This window comes from Thermobia domestica, chromosome 15 (assembly GCF_964235325.1).
Source record: "Thermobia domestica chromosome 15, izTheDome1.hap1.1, whole genome shotgun sequence".
NCBI lineage: Eukaryota > Metazoa > Arthropoda > Insecta > Zygentoma > Lepismatidae > Thermobia > Thermobia domestica.
In genome coordinates this window covers 155,343,988-155,369,198 of record NC_137468.1, presented here as the reverse complement: position 1 = coordinate 155,369,198, position 25,211 = coordinate 155,343,988, and the positions used below count along the sequence as shown (strand labels likewise).

General features: G+C 36.5%; 1 protein-coding gene across 1 annotated transcript; it reads left to right on the top strand.

Annotated features, from left to right (window-relative positions):
- LOC145671315 (uncharacterized) lies at positions 1–25,208 on the top strand. Its single transcript, XM_081740302.1, has 5 exons — positions 1–313; positions 8,104–8,220; positions 16,372–16,791; positions 19,160–19,493; positions 24,243–25,208. The coding sequence occupies exons 1-5, from the start codon at positions 161–163 to the stop codon at positions 24,794–24,796; spliced, it is 1,578 nt and encodes a 525-aa protein (XP_081596428.1). The 5' UTR covers positions 1–160; the 3' UTR covers positions 24,797–25,208.
- Positions 25,209–25,211: the final 3 nt, after the last annotated feature.

The following is a 25,211-nucleotide window of genomic DNA, read 5'->3' as shown; positions in this document are numbered from 1 at the left end:
CACCCAGTTTAAGCGCATGAACTGCTGCTGCTGTATTCTGTCTGCAACTGACGTTTGGTAGAAGAGGAGTGATACATTTGTTGTGAAGAATATTTTACTATTTATTATTAAAGTGCATTTCTGCTGTTAAGTTTGTATTTGGAACGTGAATTTATCTGCAATGGAAACCGAAATGATCCAAATTACTGAAGTCGATGATGTTCTTGTTGAACCCATGGCTCATTCAGCAACCCTTCAGCGTCTGTGGTCAACTCGTAGACTGACCCCATGCCTTGAGGATAGTTTGCTTACTGAATTATTTTCTCCTGCACAGGTATGCTCAACATTTTCTTCTGTATAATCAGGGTGGGTGATTTTCGTAGGGCTAATTAATTTGAAATCAAATACTGATTCATTAAACGACAAATACTAAGTGCATTTTTGTTCGTTCTAAATTTAGTTTTTCGTATCCTCTCCACTCCCACACACATACTTGTAATTAACTTTTAATTATCTTTCGTAAAGTATTCTGTTCCATACAGCTGGAATTAGAGAAGGCAGCATGTAATTGTAAGCCGATTGACTTTGAAGCAAATAGTACTCAAGAAAGTCAGTGTTCATTGGCTTACACGAAAGCAAGCGTTTCTGGAAATTTCCATGCCTCGTAGGTAGGTGTTCGCAAGCAAATCAATAGCTAAGAACTGAAAGCTAACTTGATTTCTCTTGCACTTTCCTTTATTATTATTATTGCGTAATTAAAACTATTTAGATAAATATTAGCACTTTAAGCCAGTGGTAGAGAGCTTACATCTGGTGCATAGGGTCCCTGGTTCGATCCCCGACCTAGTAAATTTGGAGTGGACAACAGGTTTTCTCGGGTACTCCTACTTCCTCCCACTTTCTCATTCCACCAATTCTTCATAATAATTTCCTTTAATCATAGTCTTGCTTTAGCGTAAGAGCATAATCAAGGGATGTTAAACTGCAAGATTGTATTGCATTCCAATTTGCCTTAAGCCACATTGTTAAGTGACAGCTTACTGTATGATCGTATTTGATAGTTTCCGATATAGCTATATGATAGGTTCTTTTTTAACTCTCGGTTTTTTCTAGCGGAAAAGAAAGGGTTATAATTTTCGTATATGGGGAAGGGAACAAGTACTAAATCGTTTTCTTGTATTGTGGATGATATTTTGAGAAGTTACACGAAAATTAGTTTTTTTTTTTTGTTAAAAAAAATAAAACATTTGAGGTGCCCATTGTACGGAGTACTTTCCGTCAGGTGTCAGTATTAACTCACATTAGTTTGAAAATATACTAATAAATGGTTATTCATATAAGATCAAATTAGAATTTAGACACCATGTTCGAATTGTGAGTTCGTTGATTGATCTGCATCGGTAGTTCATTCAAAAGACACTGACTTATTTTAATTGTAAAATTACCATTTTTATGACACTATTCCCAGTCTGTGCCCATTTTACAGCAAATGTTTTGTTCCCGGTCTCTTGATGTGCATGCAAGATATAATGGGATATGATTGAAATGAAATTAAATTTATAGTTTAAAATCTTGTGGTCATGCCATATAGTTTCCCCCCATGTCACTTGATAGTGACTCTGGCTTACTTGGCAGGGGGCGCGGTGGCTCAGTGGTAGAGCGTTCACCTCTGGTGCTTGGGGTCCCGGGTTCGATCCCAGCCCCCGCCAAGTGAACTTTGTGGTGGACAAACACCGTGCTCGTGGGTTTTCTCGGGGTTCTCCCGTTTCCTCCCACTTCATTCATTCCACCATTTCACTCATCTCTCATCATCACCGTTTCCGTCACCATCACCGTGGGACGTAAAACTTAAAGATTTCATTTCATTTTCTGGCTCACTTGGTGGTGATTGTGGTTCATTATTTGTAACTGTGATGAGTGTAAATAGTCTTTTAAGTATGGCATAAGAACTACAGTGCATGGAACACGAACCAACTTATGCTCAGTGGTCACTAAAAGGCACGAAAATTATCTAACCGAGTGAGCAGAACGGTAACGAGGGGTGCAGCCTAAGGAACAGGCGCGTCAGTGACGGTGGGTATATACATAAACGAGGTGGTTTTTGAACGGCTTACTATAGTTCATAGTGCCGGCTCAGGGGCTGTCGATGGATTTGAGAAAGATTCTATAACTATGGCACAGTTATTCGTTACGGTCGGGATCGAACTAGGGACTGCTCTCACAAGATAGACGCTCTACCACTGACCCGCCGAGCTTCCCCTCTGGGAGGGCCCTTGTGTGTTGCAAGAGTCTTTGATTTGATCTCAGACGTCAATTGTGCTAGGCATCATTCCCTATTTTTGATTTTTCAGTTTCATTCCTTCTTCATTCGATATTTTCTCATTATTTATTTGCATGTATGATTAGTCTCCGTTAGCCTGAATGTCATTAAGATTTAATTTAATTTCTATTTCTAGTAGTTATATAAAATATTCGTTAACATCTGAAATATGCAGTAAATTCGTTTATATTGGTTTACTTTTTTGTTAGTGAACTGTACTTGCAAGTATTTGCTTAAATGCAATATTGAGTCCGTAGTTCGGTACGTATTAATAGGAATTTCTAATGCACATATCTACAGATGGTCGACCTGTGTGTGAAAAATATAAAATATTTTTTCTTACATTAAAATGAACCGAGCAAGCGAGATAGCACTTGAGACTTCAGGAGTCATAATTTTTCTATTAAAGACTGTAAATTCTACAAGGACTCTCTCAGTAAGCGACTGGACATTTCAGCGCAGTGAAATTTCCATGGGGCCATGTAGCTATTAACCCGAGTTCGATTCCCGGTGGGGAGACGTTTGGATCCCGAGTTAAGTTATAGGTCCAAGTCTCCTATGGCCTTTGTGCTGAAACACGCACTGAACTCTTTTATTTCGCCACCAGTATTTCAGCGCGAACATTTAACGTAATGAACAGTGTAGATAAATGAGTTTTGGCGAATAAAGTGAAAAATTCTGGAGTATCGTTGAGCTACAATATAATCACACCATACAAAGCTCTGGTATTGAGTAATTATGCCGTAGTATACAGGGTGGCCCAAAAGTAGGAATACATCCCTGTATTGATCAAGTATAACATTCTAGTTTATGGATTTATTTGCTTCGACTGTTCCGCGTTTAAGTTATAAGTAAAATGACGTTAAGAGTAAATAATAAAGAAACCAGGTCTACCTGTTTGATAACAATAAGAAATGATATAAAATAGACTGGACTCTATACCTACATTTGGGCCACCCTGTATTATAAATGTCTGGAAGAAGAGTTAATATGCTGTTGAGTGTATTTCAGCTATTCCTAGGAATGAATCTCTCGACGTAGTCTTAGATTCCATTCGGAGTAGCACCGTTTACACTTAGTGTTAAAGTAAAACTCTTCTCGATGAACGAAGTAGCCAGCTTTTCGTGACCATAATTGCAGTTTCCGGTATTGATTTTAAGCTGTTCTATTGAAGTTGATTGCGCTGTGTTTTTCTGGTGTGATACTTTATGCTTCTGGACATCAATATTTGTAGCATTGACCTTAACGTTCTGTACAGTAAGCCATGATCTTCATGTAGCAATGACACTGCTGAATATCACACAATTCCACTCTTTCGCTTTGATTCGCATTTGAGCTTTGTATCTAACAAGCTTTTACTGGGTCAGTGCGTATCAATATCATTACGAAAGGTGATTTGCTTAACGTTCTGTGTTAATTTTTCTAAACGTTACGCATGGTTAGAGACGAAGGTTTTTCGCAACAATTTTGATATTTTGTAGCATTAATTATCACAATTTTCGCAGTTTTTTTTTTTAATGTAGCATAAGATTTTTTTTTAAATGTACTTGTTAACAGTATGTTTTCGGTAGTAAGGTAAAACAAAAATGAGGATATACCTTGATTAGGTGCACATTCTAGCTAATGTATTCACTGAAATATAGAAATTAATGCAAAAATTTATACACCTCCTAGAAACTCATCCTTAGTTAAAAGATAACAAGCAGCAAGACACAACCAATTATTCTTTTAAGTTTGTTTTCTTGTCAATAACAATCATATTATACTTGGAAAAGAATCTCTCAGCATCAACACTCGAGACTGGTAACCATAATGAACGTAACGAGTTGATAGCAAAAGACCTATGGTTAACTTTTAAAGTGTTTAACAATGATACAATGTCACTTCCTTATTCCCACTGTTGAAAACTTCAATAACCTTACTTTTAAATTCACGGTAAGTAACCATCAGATCATGACCATTTTCAGTATAAAACGCAGTCAACGCTTTAAACAACAGTTCAGTTTTGATGATGTCTACATCTTTATGAAGTGAAACAGTTTTTAGATCAAATAACTCGCAGGGCTTTTTGTAAACTCTCCACGCAGAATTGACGTCATTTGCTAACTACAGTAGCAGGCCCAAATTTTCCTGCTTGAGCGAAGTCTTAATTTATTTCGCAAGTTTTTCGTTTTCCCGACAATAAGGTGAGCATAAGGGTAATTGTACCCTTTTACTTCCTTAATCAGTTAAGCAACAGCACTTCCATATTCACTGACAAATGATGCTTGCACTTGAACCTCAAACTTGCCTTTTTTTTGTTACTGTTAAAATTTTCTAGCCACTGACTTGCATGAGATAATGGCATGTTAAATAATATTGGAATTGCGCTTTTTAGTTATTAGCAATAATTTCACTTTTTCGCTTTGGTTCGCATTTATCGCAAGTAATGCCAAATTTCACAAAAAATTCGTGATAATATAAGCGTACGGTAATTTGTGGCTCTGAAACGAAAAGTTTTAAGTTTCCTGACACATTACGCATATTTTTAACGTTTCGCCCATATATCGTTTTAGCGAAAAAGTTTCGTCTCTAGGCATGGTGGATTAATCTCTAGTTGAGAATGGAATGATGAAGTAATCACAGACAGACAATTAGCCAATCAAGAAGCCTGTAACAGTTCCCGTGATATCCTCAAGATGGCTGTTGTCATTATGTTGAAGGGGGCGGGGGCACGGTGGCTTAGTGGTAAAGTGCTTATCTCTGGTGCATAGGTCCCTGGTTCGATCTCTGACCAAGTAAGTTTGTGGTGGACATGTGCTCGTAGGTTTTCTCGGGGTACTGTCGTTTCCTCCCGCATAATTATTCCGCCAATTCTTCCTTCATAATTTACTTGGTTTAATCATAGTGTCCCTTAATCTAAAAGACATGATAGTGGGACGTTAAACTCAGATTTCATTTCCCATGTTGAGAGGGCAATATAGGGGATCCATTGGGATGCCTCGGTTTCTACTTGAAACTAGCTCTTGCCTCATATAGCCCTGCTGCTGCTCAAGGGCGTAAATACAGATTGATCAGTCTTATTTCAGATCATATGAGAGTGCAGATGGTTCGGGTTCGAGTTCCGCTAAGTGGGGGTTGAAGTTTGAATGTATTACGTTGGTACCGATTCTACCGTAAACTTTAGGGCCAAGTTTCGTATAGTTTCTGTTCTTAAAAGGGACGCTAACTTCAATCATGTCATAAGATCATATATGTGGTGACATTCCACCAGCGGCGTGGCGTAATTCTCCACTTGCATAAAGAACTAGCTTCCCCGTTTTATTCTGAATATTTAATGATTTCGTCAGGGTGGCTCAGTGGTAGAGCGTCTGCCACTGGATAGTGGGGTCCATGGTTCGGATGGCATCTTCTCCGTGATTTTTTAATGCATTGGGGCCGCGGTGGTTCAGGGGTGGAACGCTCACTTCTGGCGTGTGGGGTCCGTGATTGATTCCCGCTCGTGCCAAGTGGACTTTGTGCTAGACAAACTTCGTGTGCGTGGCTTTTCTCTGGGGTTTTCCCGTTTCCTCCCACTTTCGTCATTCCTCCATTATCATCCATCTCATTAACAGTCTCTGTCTAGCCTCCGTGCATTATTCTTAATTAATTATTCCATTATTTACATTAAAAAATTTAGTGCGGAGAAACACTTCCATGAATCATGATATCTACTAATTCTTTCTAACTCTCCGTTGCTTAGTGTATCACAACTGTGGGAGCCTTTCATTCTGGAAATTTTTAATAAAGGATTTCAGTTGAACGCCCCACTATTATGGCTTGAAGCTAAGGGAAACGATGGTTAATTTGAATGAATGATCATGGAAGTGTTGGTGGAATGAGAAAATGGGAGTAACCCGAGAAAACGCGCGGACGCTGTTGTCCACCACAACCTTACTTGGCTGGGGATCGAATCAGGGACCTCACGGATTAGAGACAAACGTTCTACCACTAAGCCACCTTGCCCCTATTTTATGTGGAGAATGCTATTGCTGGTAGTATCTCAAAAACTTTCTTTATACAAATTATTTATGCACCTTCTTAGTCGGCTTTTAAGTTTGTCCCTTTCAGGAGCAAGACTATCATTTTCAGCTGAACATAGAATTCAGGCGCATAAATTCAGCTTTCTGAATTGAGGATGAATACCGGGACGGAGGTTTGAAAGTTGTCGTAATAGGAGGTTAATACATTCCCGTAAATTTACTAACTAAAGTTGAATTCCTTGACTTAGTGCTATGTCAGTCTCGATCCCCTTAGTTTGATTTATGCGTGGGCAGCATCGAAAATCACCTGGGAATCACACGGCTCAAAAGTACGCGCTTATTTATAACGATACATGGGAACACAGACCCGAATTGTCATAAAGTTAATGCATTCTCGGAAATGTTAGTATAACTGATTAATGACCCATTCTTCATAAGTAAATATGTGCTAATAACCCACACCCGTGACTGTACAATATATTTAGTATGTATTGTAGCCGGAAGTTAGATGGTACATTGACGTTACTTCTTAAAGGGCAAGGAAAGCCACTGATTACTTTTGATTTGTTCTTAACCTTGTATGTGTTCTAGGTCAATATGTATTACAAAAACAATCAGGATGTGCCGAATCAACTTCCTGTCATAAACATGGTGTATTGTTAGCAAAAAGAGCTTTTTCCTTCCGGTGTAACTGGAAGAATGGTCAAATCTGTTTCCTGTAATAGGTCAGTTTCCTATGAATGGTTTCTTAAAAAACTGTAAGGACTGTCAAGGACTGCTACAAGCCTAATTTATTGAGTTGATGCTACGTGTGGACCTGTTCGGAGTCGAGTAGCTGCATTAGCCACAGAAGACCTACATGTTATTCAGTGATCTTGGTGCGAATCACGGAGACGATAGTGGAGAAATTCCGTATTGGAGATGCACATCTCACTTTTAACTGAAAATCAGCATTGGGAGAATGTGTCTGTGCGTAAAGTAAATTTTTGAAGTTACAATTGGAAATGAAGTCTTCCATTCACGATGGTACTATTAATAAAACCGTGGATATAGATAGACTGCACCAGTATCTCACCACCCTCCTCAGATCTGGCGGTTAGAGCGCGTCATTGGTGCTCAAGGTGTCGGGTTTGATTCACTGTAGGAGAGAGAGTGGAACGCATTAGTGGTTTAGACCCTACTTCACTTTAAATTGTACGTTCATCTTCACATGATTTGTCGCTGCTGACGAAGTACGTAAATAGACATGAATGAATTAACGCCACTGACGCACCCGTAGAGGGTCAGTGATAGAGCTCAGACTTCTGATGTGAGGCGGAGGGATCCTTGAGCCACTCTAAGGCCTTACTAGTTTCTGTTCATGAATTATTTTGCGCGGCGTTTTCGTGTTTCTTCGCACATTGTTGGGGACGCGGTAGCTCAGTGGTAGAGCGTTACCTCAGGTGCGTTGGGTTTCCTGGTTCTATTACCCCCAAGTGGTGCAGAACATCGTGCCCGTGGGTTTTTTCGGAGTACTTTCGTTTCGGCTCATTTCATCAATTCTTCCATCATTATTCACTTGCCCCTTAATCGTAGTTTTCCTGAGCCTAAAGGGCATAATCGTGGGAGGTTAAATTGAAAGATTTCATTGTTTTCCTGGTTTCGTATTCTGTTAATTTTTCCGTAATTTGTTCACTTTCGTTAATTGTGCGTCTAATCTACGGAACAATAACTGTAGGACGTAAAGGAAAGTGATTTAATCTTTATCTTAAAATGTAAGAGCGTAGGATAATAGTATTATAACAATGCTTTTTATTCTTTCAGGAGGATGGTGAATTGACACCGAAAACCCCATGCTGCGAAAGGAGCTTGCCTTCAACTCCACGTTGCCATACGCCGTGCCCTTTCGATGAGTCTGACTGGGAAAATGAATCATGGAAGGTAGGTTACTTTTCACTTTTTCCCTTCGGAGACGCTGGTAGGGGTTGAAGAGAACGAATAATATGCCGACCTTGGTTTGTCAAAGACTAGCCCAAGAAACCCATGTTTTGATGTCTTATTTTTTTTTTTCTGCTAGATCAAACTGTTTGGCCATAATTTGGACGCAAAATTGGAATCTTTTTTTTAATATAATCAGATTTACATTAAAGCACATGTTTCTTTTTCTTTCTTTAATCAATATTGTGTTCAGCTTCCCTTTGTAATCAGTTGTTTTGGATGATACAAGTCAGTTAACAATATCTATCATTTTAACTATTTCTTAAAGAAATTCTAAGATAGATTGCCGTAGTGCAGTTAGCTTTTTTTTTAGTAATAATAAAATAAAGGCGAAAATCTTAAATTTTGAAGAGCACAGTACTTAACACTTTGAAATTATTGTGGGCTAGGGTGGTAGAGAGTTTCCGACGCATTTATAGCTGAGGAGGTCGTAGTGTAGGTGTTAAAATGTTACGGTAATGGGGTTGAGTATTTGCGCCATCTTTGTTTTTTTTAGCCCATTAGATTATGGGAAATTGGATTTTTAACGATTTGATTTTACTAATCTTTTTATTCATTTCTTTTTTATATATATATATATATATATATATATATATATATATATATATATATATATAAAATACGTATTAAAATTACTTGTTAGAAAATATAATTTTCACAAAGGGAGAGGTTTTTTTTTTTTTAAATAGACTTAAAAATAAATAAAATCAAACCATTAAAATTCCGTTCATTTCAAAGAACACAAGACTAATTCCCTATAAACCAATGGACTAGAAAGCAAGAATAGCGCTGATTCTTAAGTTGCCTAATCGCTGCGAAATTAAAATGCCGCTAATTTTACAGTACCGTAATTATGTGATATCTTCAAATAGGTAAAGGATACTCGAAATGTTGAACAAGAGCGTGCTAAACAATATTGTTTTGCATGAAATACAATTATGACGAGTCACCTAGTAGCTTTCCGTTTGCAGTCATGTATAAACATGAAAATAAATGCCGATTTTCTAAATGGCTGGAAATCAAAAGTAGAGAGTCCGATATTTCATGTAAAATAATATTGTCTAGCGAGCTCTTGTTCCACTTTTCAATTATCATCTATATATTTTAAGATACCACATACTGTAAAATTAGTGGTATATTAATTTTGCCGTGGTATATTTTAATTATTTTAATTTCTACGAAAACTCTTTAAGTATGTTTTTTTCAGTTGCAATTGTCTTTTCAGAAGTTTTATCACGCAGTATTGTTTAGTACATTGTGAGTTGCGGTGCACTATGATCTCAGTTTTAATTGTTTCTCATTAATCTTCTAGTTAGTTTTGAATAAAGAAAGAAAAGTTTCGCAATTTTCACTGGACCACCTCAATCAAACATGTGCTTTATGTCCTATTAAATTAGAGAATAGACTTGAGTTTGTGAACCTTCAAATGGTGATGCAAGATAAACAAAAATATACCTGAATGGCTACAAGCTTTTTTTTAAATGTTTTTACTATGCAAGGAGCACCCTCCAAGCTTTTTTGCTTGAAAATAGTTCAAATCTGAATGTCCAAAAGAATCCTACCGTCCCTGTGCATTGAGTTGGTGCATGTTTGTGTTTATTAATAGAGGCCAGTAAATTGTTTTTTGTCATATCTGTTTACAAGGATTCAAATGACGCACAACTTTAATAAAATGATTTTTACTTATTTCACACTTCTATAGATTCCACGAAAACTATTTTGTACGTGAACGACGTACAGTGATACTAATATGATTTCTAGTGTGTTGTCTTTATTAATGGTCAAATGAAGTTTTCATGACAAAGATAGTTTTCGTGTGAAAAATTACAAAGTGAATTTTATTTTATTGAAGTACAGCGTATATTTTTTTACTGTGTTTTTGGTTCTAAAGGACAGGATCGAAAAAGTATGCACCAGAAGGAAAAAGCATGAATTTTAGGTTTTGTGGCAATTTACTCCTCATTCTTTTCTTTTGCACGTGGTAATTATTGGATGTGATATCAGTTTGAATCGATGCTTATGGTGTCCGGTTACTTCACCGTTAAAGGAGTAGAATTTTTGATATTAACTCAGCATAAGACAGTTTGAAAGTTACTTAAGAAGGAGCAAACTTATATCTGGAAATCCAGAAATAATTGCAATTAGTTTTATTCGAAGGCGGATACTTAGACGCGGGCTTTTAGTCTCTATTTGTATATGAACTGTACGAGTGCAGCCACAATAATTTAATTCTGCATAATATTTAATTGCTACAAAAAAAAAAAAAAAAGACACTATTCTTTATCAGTATACTTACGTTACTACGTGGCCAAGTGGTTGATCAATGTGGTCACGAGTTCGATTCCCTGTAGGGCTGTGTGCCGAATTATTTGTTCGAATCACACCTGGATATTGTAGATTCTGTTGTATACAGCTTGAGTACCGAATACGGGTATTAAGCTCTGTAACTAGTTAGTATATAGTTCAAATTTCCGGGATAGCGGTGGAGTGAATTGCCATTAAAGACCTTTCATTCTGGCGATGTGACTAAGTGTTTTTCAGTTTAGATTGTCTTTTGCAGCTTACTGTTCCGATAAGCAGCTAAGACCATTATAATCTGAAAAACATTTCCAGTATAAGAAAAAGTACTTTGACCTTACAGGTAAGTGTTTTGTTATTTGTGCTAATGTTTAGCATTGGGATAATTTTTAGAAATCATGTAAATAATGCACAATTAAAAAGATGTTTTTACGTAATTTCTATTAGATTCCAGTTTATAGCTGTGTTGCCAGAAAGAATCGGAACTCGCAAAGAAAACGTTTTGATTTCGAGGGAACCCTTAGTGAAAACTGGCAACAGAGCTTGTTTTATGGGACGGAGCAAACATGGCTGTTGGTGAATCAATACAGGGTTCGGTGGGATTCTGGAGTGACGGTTAGGGGGGGAGAGCGTGTAGTTGACGTCATCGTTACGTAATGCGGGCGTCTCGAAAACTGAATTGGGTCACAGTTTCAGATTTGAACTATTTTTAAGTTGCATTTGGAAAAATTAGTTTTCATAGCATTATCCTCAGTAGAAATGCACTACGCATCCATAATAAATAAATAAATAATAATAATAATAATAAAAAAAAACGATTATAGCTACAGTATAACTATATACATCGTATAGAGTAGAAACTGACTCCGCCTGATAATCATTTATATTCAAGAATCATCTTCAACAATAGGCATAATTGTGTAAAATATCTAAAACAGTATCGCGAAATGTAGGCTTCTTAGGATATTGGTAACAGGACGAAAGTGAAACCCGTAGATTAGAACATGACAATTTAAAAATTAAAAAAAAAAAAAAAAAAATCTGCAGTCATAGGTATACTATTAGTTTCCCTCACATTTCTAAATTTCCATGTATTCCGTTAGCTAACATTTGTCTTCACGTAGCAGTTGTCAATTTGAATAACTACTTCAGTCAGTGTAGGCCAAAAGAAGCATTTTAGTAGTTAGTATTTTTGTCGGTTTCATGTTTGTTACATAGGGCCTACTCCTTGTTTGTTAGAAATTAATGGACTTGTAGCTCGGGTTATTGAGGGTTTAGAACGCTTTAGTTTTAATGTTTCGCAATGTCTGATTCTGTCATTCATCTGAAAAATTATGCATCTTACGAGCAAACAGTAGTTGGCGTTAACTGTAGTGGGTTTACATTTGACTTGATTAAATCATAGTAGCATTTCTTCTCGCATAATGTTTAAAATTAAAATAGTTGCGTGTATATTAGTTCGAACGTAGTAGATGACAGTGCCTGAAAGTTAAGATGATGCGATCGTTTAACTGTGTTTATTCAGTTTCTTTTATCTTGATTTTTATTTACGGTTTTGCTTTTGACTGCAAGAATATGTACCAGCCCTTCTGAATGATCCGTAGTGTCGGCACAGACTGCTCATAAATTACCTGAATTTTTATATATATATATTTAATCATCTTTTCTGTATCTAAGAATGAGAATGTTTTATGTTTTTTTTTTTTTTTTTATTATTTTATTATTATTACGATGTGTTGCTGTAGTACCATTGTGCAAGATTGTGCATGGCTTAAACTTAGTCTCTAGATCCACTTATCTCACTGATACGTGTATCATTCCTAGTGACGTAAACAAACAAACCAACCCAAAAGAAAGAGAATATCAAAACTGATGAGTTGGATAATTTCCTTAAATTTTAGTTCTTAATATTCCATATCAGAAAATAAGGCATAGATATAGCATAGTTAAGAGTTCAGCATTGAAATGTTTGAAACTCGCAATCCATACTTCAAAAAGTTTGATCAGCATCGAACTCTATACTTAAAACGCAAATGAGTACACGAGTGTTAGAAGTGGATAGTCAGGCAGAACACGGGGGCTGTGGAAAATAGAGGCGAACAGGGCAGCCTCAGTGAGTTGAGATTGAAAAATGACCTGAGGCAGTTACGATTCTGAACCTGTAGTACTTGATTACATTACGTGACCGAGCAGGCTGTCAGGAAGATTAGAATAACTCAGATAATGGCTCTGTAAATCGATTCACTACTGCCCGGTGCCATTTGTCCACTTCAAAAAATCTTCATTGAGCTACAAGTGGCAGATTTAAAAATGTATTTTTAAATAATTTGTCGAAGAGATCCTTAACTTTGCTTCTTAAGCTGTGGAAGTTGCTAGTTAGAAACAATGGCTTTACAGAGCTTTGAGGACGAGAATGTATATCGAAGGAAGGGGAACAAATGCCTGGATAGTGTAGAGAAAGGAAATTGCACTTGATAGCTGAAGCCCAATCAAAGGCCGATCAGACGTCGGTGGATATCATTTGTAGGGCTTCTTTTTGAATCCATCTAACATCATTAGCCGTGCAAAACATCTTGCAGTGTTTTGCTGAACTCGAGAACACTGGTTTTTGACTTTAAATTAAAGTGAAGGTTATAGAGTAATCATTAAGCGGAATTTGATTCTCACGTTAATCCTAGTCTCGCATAGCTTCGTGCTGACTTTAAAAATATAAGTACCAAATGATCATTTATTATGAATTAACGCATACGGATAGAGGGTAGATTCTCCCATGTTATCACATACACTGAATGGTACTGGTTGACAAACTATAGGGCGAACTTAAAGAATGAATTTAAATACCGATTTCATTTAAACCTTAGTAATCAGTATAATTTCCATTCATTTTTCGATATTTGCAATATTGTACGAGTATTTGAAAGTTCACATTTTAATGCATTAATTATTTCTTTTCTTGCGGTTTTTAAATATTACTGGGCTCCTCTTCTCTTCAGTAACATCAGATTATTCTGTACGATCCTATGAGGCGTATATTAGGAGTCGAGCTAAATGGTAATGGATAAATTTGCACAGATTGCGGCCTGTTTAACCAGATCGAGACATTGTACTTATAGATGCTCGTAAAGTCATTCCAACAAATTATAAATATCTAATTCTGTTACGTGAGTACATTGACTGAATTCCCAACCGGAAACTTCATAGAAGTGACATAATCAAAACCTTCTTTAGACGTACCCTAAGCCCAGCCAACTTTTTCCTGTTCTCCGCACCACTCCCCGCTCACCTACCAAATGTTTTATCCTTTCTATTTATAGATTAGCGAATGTCTACAAATATGGGTTAGTCTTGGATGACTGCCAAGGTCGGCTTAACGCGTGCTGCAAATGAGTACATTACACTTTGGTGGTACTGATACAGATGTCTCTATATACAAGAGCAAGAAATCTCTAAATACTTCCATTTAAGCCTCTTTTTTTCTATATCTTTGTGAATTGTTTATATCTTACATCTTGTTTCGCACTGCAGCGATCATTTGTGGAGTTCTACTTGGAGTTTTAAATACTTGATTTGGATATGATGGATTAGATATGAATGGAAAATGTGTGTCTGTGTTTGTGTGTATGAATAACAGTGCTGTTGACTTTCACATTACACCTGCAGACATTGATCCCTGAAATTCTTGTTTTAAGATAGGATTGAGTAGTGTCACAAAGTTGCGGCTACCGCTTTCACTGTTGCCTATCAAAACCTCACTCATACATATTAGTCAAATACCAATTTATTATCTTCAGGTGTGAAGTTCGTAAGCGTGTACAGGCTGAAAAATAAAGAAATAAGAAAAAAAGAAATCTTGCCGGAAACTTATGCTTGTGAACACAACCAATAAATGCAATTTTCAATTTATTTTGACGGGAAAGAAGTCTTAGAAATGATCATTCAATATGCCTATTAGAGAAATATGTTCTTTTATTTTCAGTTAAAGAGGCTAGCCTAATTTATTCAGATTCCGCTCGAAATCTCATCAAGGGAGCAAAACATTGCCAAGTCTGTTATGTAAGTTAAATTAGCAGGCATTCCTAGGACCAGGTTGAAGAATTTTGGTTAGCCTTGAAAGAAAAGTAACTCTACTTAGGATTATCAAAGAAGTTAACGTTCTTTCGATCGTTGCCAAATGTTCAGGTTTTTTAGATTATTTTTCACTTGAAAAGGGACAGGAAATTACATTTAGGCTATTAATATACTTGACAGATGTATATACTCAAAATGGAATAAAGGAACTTGACATTTCACATAAGATATATCGAAAGACATTTATAAATTTGATTCTTAAGAAGGGCAGTCTTATACTTGCAAATTGTGTACTGCAGGGCTAAGGTATGTTGAACTGTAATACTCCAATTGCAGTAGGAGAAAATATTGACAGATTTAGCGGATCGTAGAACCTTACTGGAGTGTAAGCGTTGTGATGGAAAATTTCATTGACAAAGTGCGATCATGACAGACAACTTAAAAATTAAATATAACTTTAAAACTGAAAAAATAAAATCATTCTCGGTGTTGCAGTTATTTACTTCGCTTTAAGGAGTACTTGAAGCTGGGATTTTGTAAAAATAATACGTCCCAAAATACTTTCAGCTCTCTCTCTCTCTATATATATACTCTCTTATGTTTAGAATGGCAATATGGATACTTCATCTGTAAATGATCGCCATAAAAATTTGGAATAATTCTCTAATTATTATTATTATTAATTTTTCCCTCCCAGCCAGACATTGAACTAGATAATGTGAAAGTACGGTTAAATTCTTCCTCAAACTGTGGACTGTAAATTCACACTGAAATACTCTTTTGTGTTCTTTTGACCCCATTTCCCTAATGTGCTAGTCCAACTTTCCACCAACACTGCATGCATAATGTAATGTGAAAGCAGGCACTTGAGGTTGAATGTGATTCTTTGGCATATATTAGAAAAAACAAAGAGCAGCTGCTTGCTTCACAAACTATTGGAGTGTGGAAATGTAGGGGAAGCACTGCAATGCCACTACCAAGGGTTTGTGTTGCAGGATGTGTGTTGTTGAAACTTGGCACACAACAGCCGCCATCTTGTTAATTTGGGTCGGAGGAGCGTTTTGTTTCGTATGTCACAATTTGTCTGAGTTGAAAATTTGTTTGGAGGAACCATGATGTGCTGGCGGATCTTTCACATCGTCAAGCCACGACGAGCTACACCGATGACATCTTCGGCGGACGAAGATGGTGCGGATGCAATGCTGTTAGCTGATCCAGGTGGCTGGCGCCTGGCCCTTATTTCATCCTAATGGTCATCCGTGAGTGTTGTTTAGGGTAAATGCGTATTCATATTGTACTTCTTTAAAATATGACGTGTTATTTTTTTTTCTCAAACAAAATTGCAATAATTTTCTTTTGTTTCCTTTAATGTAACAATATATTGTTTTCTTTTTTGTTTGTCTTAAAATTGAAACAAAACATGTAAATTGGATTGTAATATTACTTTGTTAAAATCTGGTGTGAAGTTTTTAACAGTTTATCAGTTACATATAAGTTACATATTAAACATTCTTTATTTTTTTGATTTTTATATAAACAAATTCACTTTCATCTTCTCATTAAAAAAAATCCAGTCCCCTTCATTATTTTACATTACAACTAAAACTTGTCATGTCAAGTAATTAACAAAAAAATCAATGATATGGGGACTGTTTTAAAAGCAATAATACAGAAATAATGTAAACAGACTGCCTCTACATGTTAACCGCATGAAGCTCATTCTTTCAGGAAACGTTTTTAGGTGATTTGGAAACTTCTCCACGCCAACTTGAAGTGCGTGGGGCGGATGTTGGAGATATTCCTGCCAGCTATGTAGTGCCCCGTCCTCGCCCCCATGAGATGCCTGTGGTTGGAGTATACGTGGATCCGAGGGTGGTACCTGGATACCGATATAGAGTCCGGTGTTTGGGATCTGATAAGCATCTCTTCAATGGTCGTGCATTAACATTGCTCAGTATTGGTCGTGGATATGGCAAGAGATTCACCTTTGAGTCTGATCAACTCAACAATAATGAGAACTACTTTTGGAGTGATTCCAATCCTGAAGGTTTTGGGTTCGAACTGGAAGCAGTGGCACCTGGAGAAAAGTTCACCATCCACGATGCTAATCATCTTTCTGTGGGCACGTTGGAAGTGATTGAATGCAAGGTGAGTTTAGTTTTGATTTAAATAGAAACTGTCTCGTACGAAGTCTTGATTTTAGAAACATGCATGTGAATAAATGTTACTCTGGGCGTGGTCAATTTAACTACTTATGCTTTATGTACTTCCTGAAATGTTACAGGCTTTCTCTTTTCCGTAACTGGTATTCCTGCTTTTATCCTTTAGAGCGTTTAAGATGGATATGCAACATTAAAACTTGTTGTTATTGTTAGGACGAAGACTCATTTTGACCAGAAGCATTTTGATGATAGTGATCGTTCTTCTCAAGTTTTAACGAAAGCTTTGTCTAGAAAACTAACTTTCTTACGTAATATCCCCAAAATTAAAAGTTTTTTCACTTGTTCTTGCTTTCTGACCTCTTTGTCAGTGTTCTTCGCTGCTGAACCGAAGGCAATAGGTGGATTCTTGCCTTCCCGGAATCACTTAGAAGGAAAAGTTACATTCACATTATACAAAACTGCGTTGAACTTGGCTTTCTTTTACAACTTTCTGGGATGTGCAGGCTTAGTGTAAAACTTCAAATTATTTTGCTTTGATATTTCTAATCTTTACAATGATCAGTTTTAGGGAATGTCCGTTTCCTCTATTAACCTTCGAACGAGCGCACATTACGCCACAACATCAGAGAGTGTGTTGAGCACTGTGCGATATAATATAATGTTGACCATATAAATTAAAAGCATTTTTTTTTTTTTTTTTTGTCAGTTCTCTAAATGTTTAAGAATATTACGCAGAAACATTACAACAGATATTGAAAAAGAGAACACAAAATATCCTGAAATATAACTTGTTTCACTGCGCAAGCACGCCCACTCGAGGGCTAAGGGAAAAAATCACTTAGTGTTAATAATAAAATTTCTTCGCTTATTGCTAGGGCCGTTGTTCACTGATGTAATATGAAAGGACAAATCTATCAACCGTAAATTTTGTAGAGGTTTTGAGCGTAGATTTATTATTTTAACAGAGGCTAGTGAACTATTATGAAAAATACAACTCTTTAGGAACAGGAAGAATACATGTCAACATTGTAATATTGAATATTCTTCATCATACCTGCTGAGTCTATTATATACTATAGTTGGATCATAAATGGATCTCTAATCCACGCAAACTGGTTTTTATTATAAAATTAATATAATGTGTTAGTTTCCCCAATTAACATTGGCTTCATCAAATACTATCTGATAATGTCTGACGCAAGTGTTCAGTTGGAAAATTTCTTATGATAGTAATATTATAGTGAAAATAGGTTTTACTCAGCGATTAATTTATTATGTAATTATGTCCAATATTACACCGTGTGTCAGGTTTATTTATTTTTTTTTTCCAAAGCAAAATTAAACACAGTTTCGTGTAGTAGGGATTTCATTTAATTTTCTCCAAAAAACGTTTCAGCAGTGAATAGATATCATTAACCTTCGGAGCAGTCTGGAAGTTTATTTTATTTTATTATTTTTTTTTTAATAGTAGGTAAAAACTTTGGTTTTCTAGTTATTCATATGTATTCTATAGCTACCATTAAAATACTTGCTCTGTATTTCTGAAAAATATTTATTGGAAAAATTAATTTACATTACTTGCTAAACAAACATCACGTATAGATCTTAAATTCATTTTGTGATAAGTTTCCTGTTTGCTTTACTTAAGTAGAAAAGGGGATAGTGTACATACCAACCATAACCTTTCCAGGGGCTATAATGGCAAGGAGTAGTATATTCCATACCTCATCGTTGTATCACCATCATAGTTATTCTACGTAACTGACGGGCTATTCTCTGAACAATTTAGAAGCTTCACTATTGCTCTACGTATGATCTCGGCTAATAGTTTTCCCATTATTACTGGGTATACAGTGCAATTCATAAACTGGATCTCAATGTTTACCTTCCATTTCATCTTGGACAAGACTTTCTTAAAAAAGTAAATGTTGAAACAGCGAAAAGACATACAAAATCTGCAACCGGTTTCGAGACACGCTTCCTTATCACATGTAAAGAAATCAGTTGCTACGTAAGATACATGAAATTCTTTGCGTATCCATATTGTAGAGTAGATGGAATAAGTTTGTGGTTCGATAGTAAGAGTTGCTTCTTAGTTTGGGTAATGAAAAGCCCTTGGGTGTTATATCGCGTGACAATTTTTATTTACTTGTAATAGATATACAACCCATCGTATAAATCAGTAATGTCCAAACCACTTGTATTTTTTCTTAAACACAGAAAAGTTTTTTTTTTCTTCTGAAATGTCTTTATAGTTGCCTATATTTTTCTTAAGTTTTCATTTAATTAAGCCAAAGATCTTTTTAATTATTTTGGTTCTGATCTATTTTTTCTTTTTTTTTTTTTCTGTACAGGTGCCACAAGTCGAGACCCGGCGTGAAATTTCCCAAGATGGTGCTGTTAAGAAGTATGTCAGGCTTCGCGTCTTGGGCAAAGTAGAATGGTTCGAGACTGGAACAACTCAGGCTGTGCCTATTAGTGGACTGGCAATTGCTTTAAAAACTCGCCAATCTCGCACTGCAGCAGTGAATCGTGTTATCAACGTGGTCGTCGGTCACCAGCGAGGCTTTACTCTTATTCCAGGAGTTGATAAATGTCGCCGCACTACGGTCCATGGAGAGCAGATCAATGATGTACCCACGCAGTATACCGTGGTTGGACTGGAACCCCATGAAATACCTGTTGTTGGTAAGGATTTTCATTGGTTTTGAATTTCACGATTATTGTCAACGACTTCAAATAAGTTTACTGGGTTGATTCATTAGTTCGTGTCGTTTGGGACCAATTTATAAATTTCTTGTTCGAAGATTTAACTAATCAGACAACGTATAATCAGTATAATGTTCTGCATTGTTCACAATGTCTCTCCAACGTTCAGGCAGTTTTTGGATGCCTTTACGGAAGAGACTCGGTGGCTTGGATGCATAGAAATTGTCAATGAAATTTTGCAGCCATTTGACAGAAAGCCAGAAAAATGGTGATCTGTATGAGACATCTGGGGAATACGGCGGATGAGGAAGATCCCATGAAGATGCTGAATGGAAACTGTTGTCATGTGTGCCACATGCGGTTGAGCGTTCTCAATGTGGATGATGTATTATTTATTCTGCCTTTTTTGAAGTACTGAATGAACACATTGGAGTTAATCACACGGTATATAGCAAGAGTGATAGTACGATTACGGGGTAGGAGTTCGCTGTGGATAATCCATTCCATGTCCCACTAGGCACTTCTTTTTTATGCAGATCGTGTTTAGGCATAGCGTTGCCTTTGTTTGGGCAGACTTATTCCGTTCTTTACGTCAAGTTCACGTATAGGTACCTTTTCTAAACATCGGTAACAATACATGACCAGAAGGGCTGATGGTGACAGATAAACAAAAGAACCACATGGCAACACGCTGGTTCTTGTCTGCACTGAATAAATGAGGCACCCACGAAGCCAGTTTTTGAACCTTTCCTTTACGTTGTAACGTGTCGTACAAAAATTACCTGTCCATCTGTTTCCAATTCACAGGTGCTTTGGCGTAGATCTTGGTGAACCACATCGTTCAAATGGTCCTCGTTCAATTTGTATGAGTGACAGAACGTGAGACGTCGCTCAGGTCAAAAGTTCCACTTCTGAACTTGTCAAACTAATTTCGGAAGGTTCTTTCTGCATTAACGTCCTCTCCATATAGTGCACGGATTTGTCTGGATGTCTCTGTGGCGCTAGGATATTTGTTGATACTCCAGACCTAGAAAAACAAAAATTGATTAGCCCCCGCAAAACCACAAAGAGTGCTACACATTTCTGATAAGTTACAATTTGGTATATTACACAGCCCTGCTAGAACCGCTTACACTTGAAGAAAGAAAGAAAAAAAAAATCATGAAATGAATGGCACGAATTGATGAATCAATCCAGTAGTACCATCATCGGAATTTTAACGCCGTGTTTTTCAATTACCATATTTGTCTGCGTACAAGATTCACCCCAGTTTGTGTTACATATGTTTTGTGTAATATATTCATAATGGCGAAAAATTCGCCTTTGTATGGATTTGTTGTTGAGGACTATTTAAAATGAGACTTATACACTAAATGTGTGGCTCACTGGTATTGCTGCTAACCTCTGGTTCGATCCCAGACTATGAGAATTGGACAACATAGTATCTGTGGGTTTTCTCGGAGTTCTCCAGTTTTCTTCCACATTCTGATTTTAAAATGTATTCTAGCTTGGATTATTTTAGTTTCCTAGTTATTGCTCCAGTAATGTTCGATAATACTCGAATAACAAACCATGTACAAAACAAAATAGGCTACTAAAATAGTTTTGTAGCCGGAAAAATGTTAGATTAGTACTTAAGGAAATAATTTCTAGCAAATAGTGAAAAATTCAAGGGTTTGCAGTTTTTTCTAGAATAACCTTTATATTTTATGGAGAAACATTGCTTATTGGCCATTAATCAAGTTTGTAAGGCCAATTTTACATGGGTCTTATTCATTATACGCGCTTATCAATTTGCTAAATATTTTTCTTTTCGAAAATGTTGGAGTGTATTAATGAACTCACATAATGGTTAAGAATTGACCATGATATTTCATATTAGACGGAAGGTTTGTTTTACATAAAAGTTCGTCTCCATGCTAATGAATCAGTTCCGATCACGATACATTGGATTGTTTCAGTTTGCGTTTCACAAGCCAGGTTACCGAACAAATTATATACCTTTTGAATCACCTGTCAAATTTGCTTTTTCGCTTTGGTTATTCGAACCGGCGAACCGTTCCCTTTACAGATGCAACGCAATTGCACATATAAAACGTACATGGTGCAAGGAAGTCTTTTGCCTGCATTTCTTCATAGAACAAAAGAACAATAGTGATCAATTTTCATCTCATATTGTAAACAGTATAATGACTAATTTTAACTAACAAACCCGTTGGTTATTGCCAAACAGTTTTTTTTTTTTTTCTGTTACCTCCGATAGATTTCAATTCGTATGTCAATATTCGTTGCTAATAATGTTGTATTTAACGCGTTTAAATGCGCATATACTCAGTTTTTCGTATAAACTTCCAAGTTTAATCTCTCGAACAGTTCTCAACCGTGCAGGAATTTTATTAGCTGCCCTTGTTAACTGAAATTTCAGATTTTGTATTCAGTATATGTTGTGGATTGAGACTAAAAGTAGCCAATCTGTCATCTCATAATTGTGACATTTGCTTTGCTTTCTGTTCGAAACACACAACTGACACTAGTTTAATACTGTGGGAGAAATTATGTTCGTACTGACAACAGCTTCTGCGTCGCTAGTTATCAATTGAAGGGAATGCTGTGTTCGCAGACAAGGCACCAATTGAAGAAAAGTAGCTGCATCAGTGTTGTCTTTTCTGATGTAATTTTACCGGACATTTAATGTGCAGTCTACAAGAACTTACATGTTGAGTATTAAGAGGTACCATCACAGCGAAATTAAAATATCGCTAATTTCCCAATAATTATGTAATATCTTCAAATAGATAAACGATGATCGAAAAGTGGAACAAGAGCTCACTAGACAATATTATTTTACATGTGATACCGTTATCACGACTCACTTATCTGCTTTCGATTTCCAGCCATTTAGAAAATCGATATTTATTTTCACGTTTATAATAAATGGCTGCAAATGGAAAGCTACTAGGTGACTCGTGATAACGGTACCTCATGCAAAATATTATCTAGCGCGCTCTTGTTTCACATTTCGATTATCTTTTATGTATTTAAAGATATCACATAATTACTGTAAAATTAACGGCATTTTAATTTCGCAGTGATTAGGCCTCTTAAGCAGCAATCATTAGTACACTGTTCTCTCGCTTTGCGCTCCCTTGGTAAATCTGTGATACACAAACGTAACAGGAAAGAATGCTAATAAGAACGATAGTATGTTGTTTATGCATTCTCTTAAGAAATAAATTTGGAATAGATGTAGTGTAAGCAAATGATCAATAACATGATAGCTATCATTGAAAGCACTGAATTATTTAAAACAATAGGCAACGCTAACCTCGAATAGCCCTTGGCAATTATTTTCTTCCTAATTAGTTTTTTTGAGGAAAATATGTATACAAAAAGATACATAGTGGCTGCAATATATTTTTCTGGTAGTCATAAGAAACTGTTTCGCAATAAATTATAGTATTTACGAGAAAACAGGAAACAATTACAGAAATAAAAAATGAAAGCAGTCTGTTTCCTCTAGGCGCTTCATCAGGTAGGGTCGGAAGGACTGAAAGGCCAAATCACTGCGAAATTGAAGTACCGGTAATTTTACAGTAATTATGTGCAATCTTCAAAAAAGATAATTGAAATGTGGAACAAGTGCGCGCTAAACAATATTATTTTATTTTGCATGAGGTACCGTTATTACGAGTCGCCTAGTAGTTTTACCTTTGCAGCCATTTATAAACGTGAAAGTAAATATACATATTTTGTAAATGGCTGGAAAGCGAAAACAGGTAAGTGAGTCGTGATAACGATATCTCATGTAAAATAATTGTCTAGCGAGCTCGTTTTCCATTTTTCGATTATCATTTGTCTATTTGAAGATCGCATAATTACTGTAAAATTAGCAGTATTTTAATTTCGCCGTGATGGGCTCTCTTAAGAATAACGCAAAAGCAGCTATAAAGCGATTAGATGGGTGGAATGCTTATATGCAAAATGTCACAAGGCGTTTTGTTTTTGGTTCTTAATCGCTTTACTCCCAAAGAGAGTATACGGGATTACAGCCATTTTGATTTTCTTTGCTTTATATAACGTCTAATGGTTGTTCTTGTAGGGTAGGTAGAAATGACTGGAAAAATGGAATGAATGACAAATTAACATGTTATACAAATACCCCTTCTGTTAATCGAAACTAACCTGCGACAGATTGTTTCATGGTCTCCAGCCTTGCGCCTTAGACCACTCGTCCACACATGTCATTTTCTGAAAGTTGAGTACACGACATTACTCATATGTCTTTGAAATACGCAAAGATGTGTAAAGTATTGCTGGAGAATTTAGTTTTAATTGGTCAGAATTCCGTACGTAGCTGGCAAAACAGTGTTATTTTATGGCATCAGTTTCACTGTTGCTGTTTGACCTGGGCAGATTTCAGTTTCTTCAGAGTTCGAGAGAAAGTTGTTACGTCACTTAACCCTTTTGTCATTATTATTGATCCACCGGTGTACATTGCATAAGTAATTCTTAATAACGACTCAATTCTCAGTAACCATGCATGTTTTGACTAGTTCGGAAACTTTTCTCTGGACCTTTGAAAATAGCGGACAGAGCTGTCAGGACTGATAATTTCTTGCGCTAGCCTCTAAGCAGATAATACAAAAATCTGTACGCTAATTGTTATTCTTTGTAAATATAAGAAAGTTGTAAACAATGTTTATTTATAATTGTACTATCTCTTTGCAGGTACCTACGTGGATCCAAGAATCTCTGTTGGGTTTCACTACCGAGTCCGTCCTGCTCAAAGCAAGAAACATTTCTTCGAAGGTCGTGCCCTGCGGTTGGTTAGTATTGGTCGTGGCTACGGAAAGAGACTGACTTTTGAATCTGATAAACTCAACGAACCTGAGAACTACTTCTGGAGTGACTCTAATCCAGATGGTTTTGGATTCGAACCCCGAGCAGTATTCGCAGGTATGAAGTTCCAAGTCCAAGTAGGTGAACTGGAAATGGGAGAGGCCACTGTGTTCCGTGCGGACTGTAGCCAGCAGGAAGAAAGCAGCGAAATTACTGCTGATGGTGCCTTAGTGAAGAGGATCCACGTTGATGTTACATGCCATGTGCAGTTTAATAACAACAAGGATGTCCAAACGATGAGGGTTTCTGGAACGGCCATTGTCAGGCGTGCTCGAGGATCGAATGTGGCCAAGCTTCAGCGAATTGAAAACATTGGTTTGGCCTCTCAACTGAATCTTCTGTTCTTTAACCAGGAAGCAAATGTTGTATTTCATCCGATGTAAAAGCAGAACATGATTCTTTTTCTCGAAGGTTGAAATTTGAAGTACGTTAGGAGCAATTTTTTTTGATAAGAAAGTTGGCTTTTATCCCGAGCGAAAGCTGTTGGTTAAGAGTATGGGCAAAGCTGGTTCGATTTGATCTTGAGAAGGCAACAACAGAATAAGAGCATAGGCAGGATGTGTATTTGTAATTGAGCCCAGCTATCATTTACTCCGTGAATTGCTTTTCACTAAATCGGGAAAGTTCCTTTACACTTGCTTGCTAATTACAGCATTGCAGAGCAAGTTCTGTGTATTTGTAATTAAACTCATGCAAGATTTTAAGATATGTTTGTTTTTTAAAGTAAATTTTATTGCATTATGTTTTATATGTATTCATATTTAAATAAATAAAATTTACTATTATGATTATAAATTT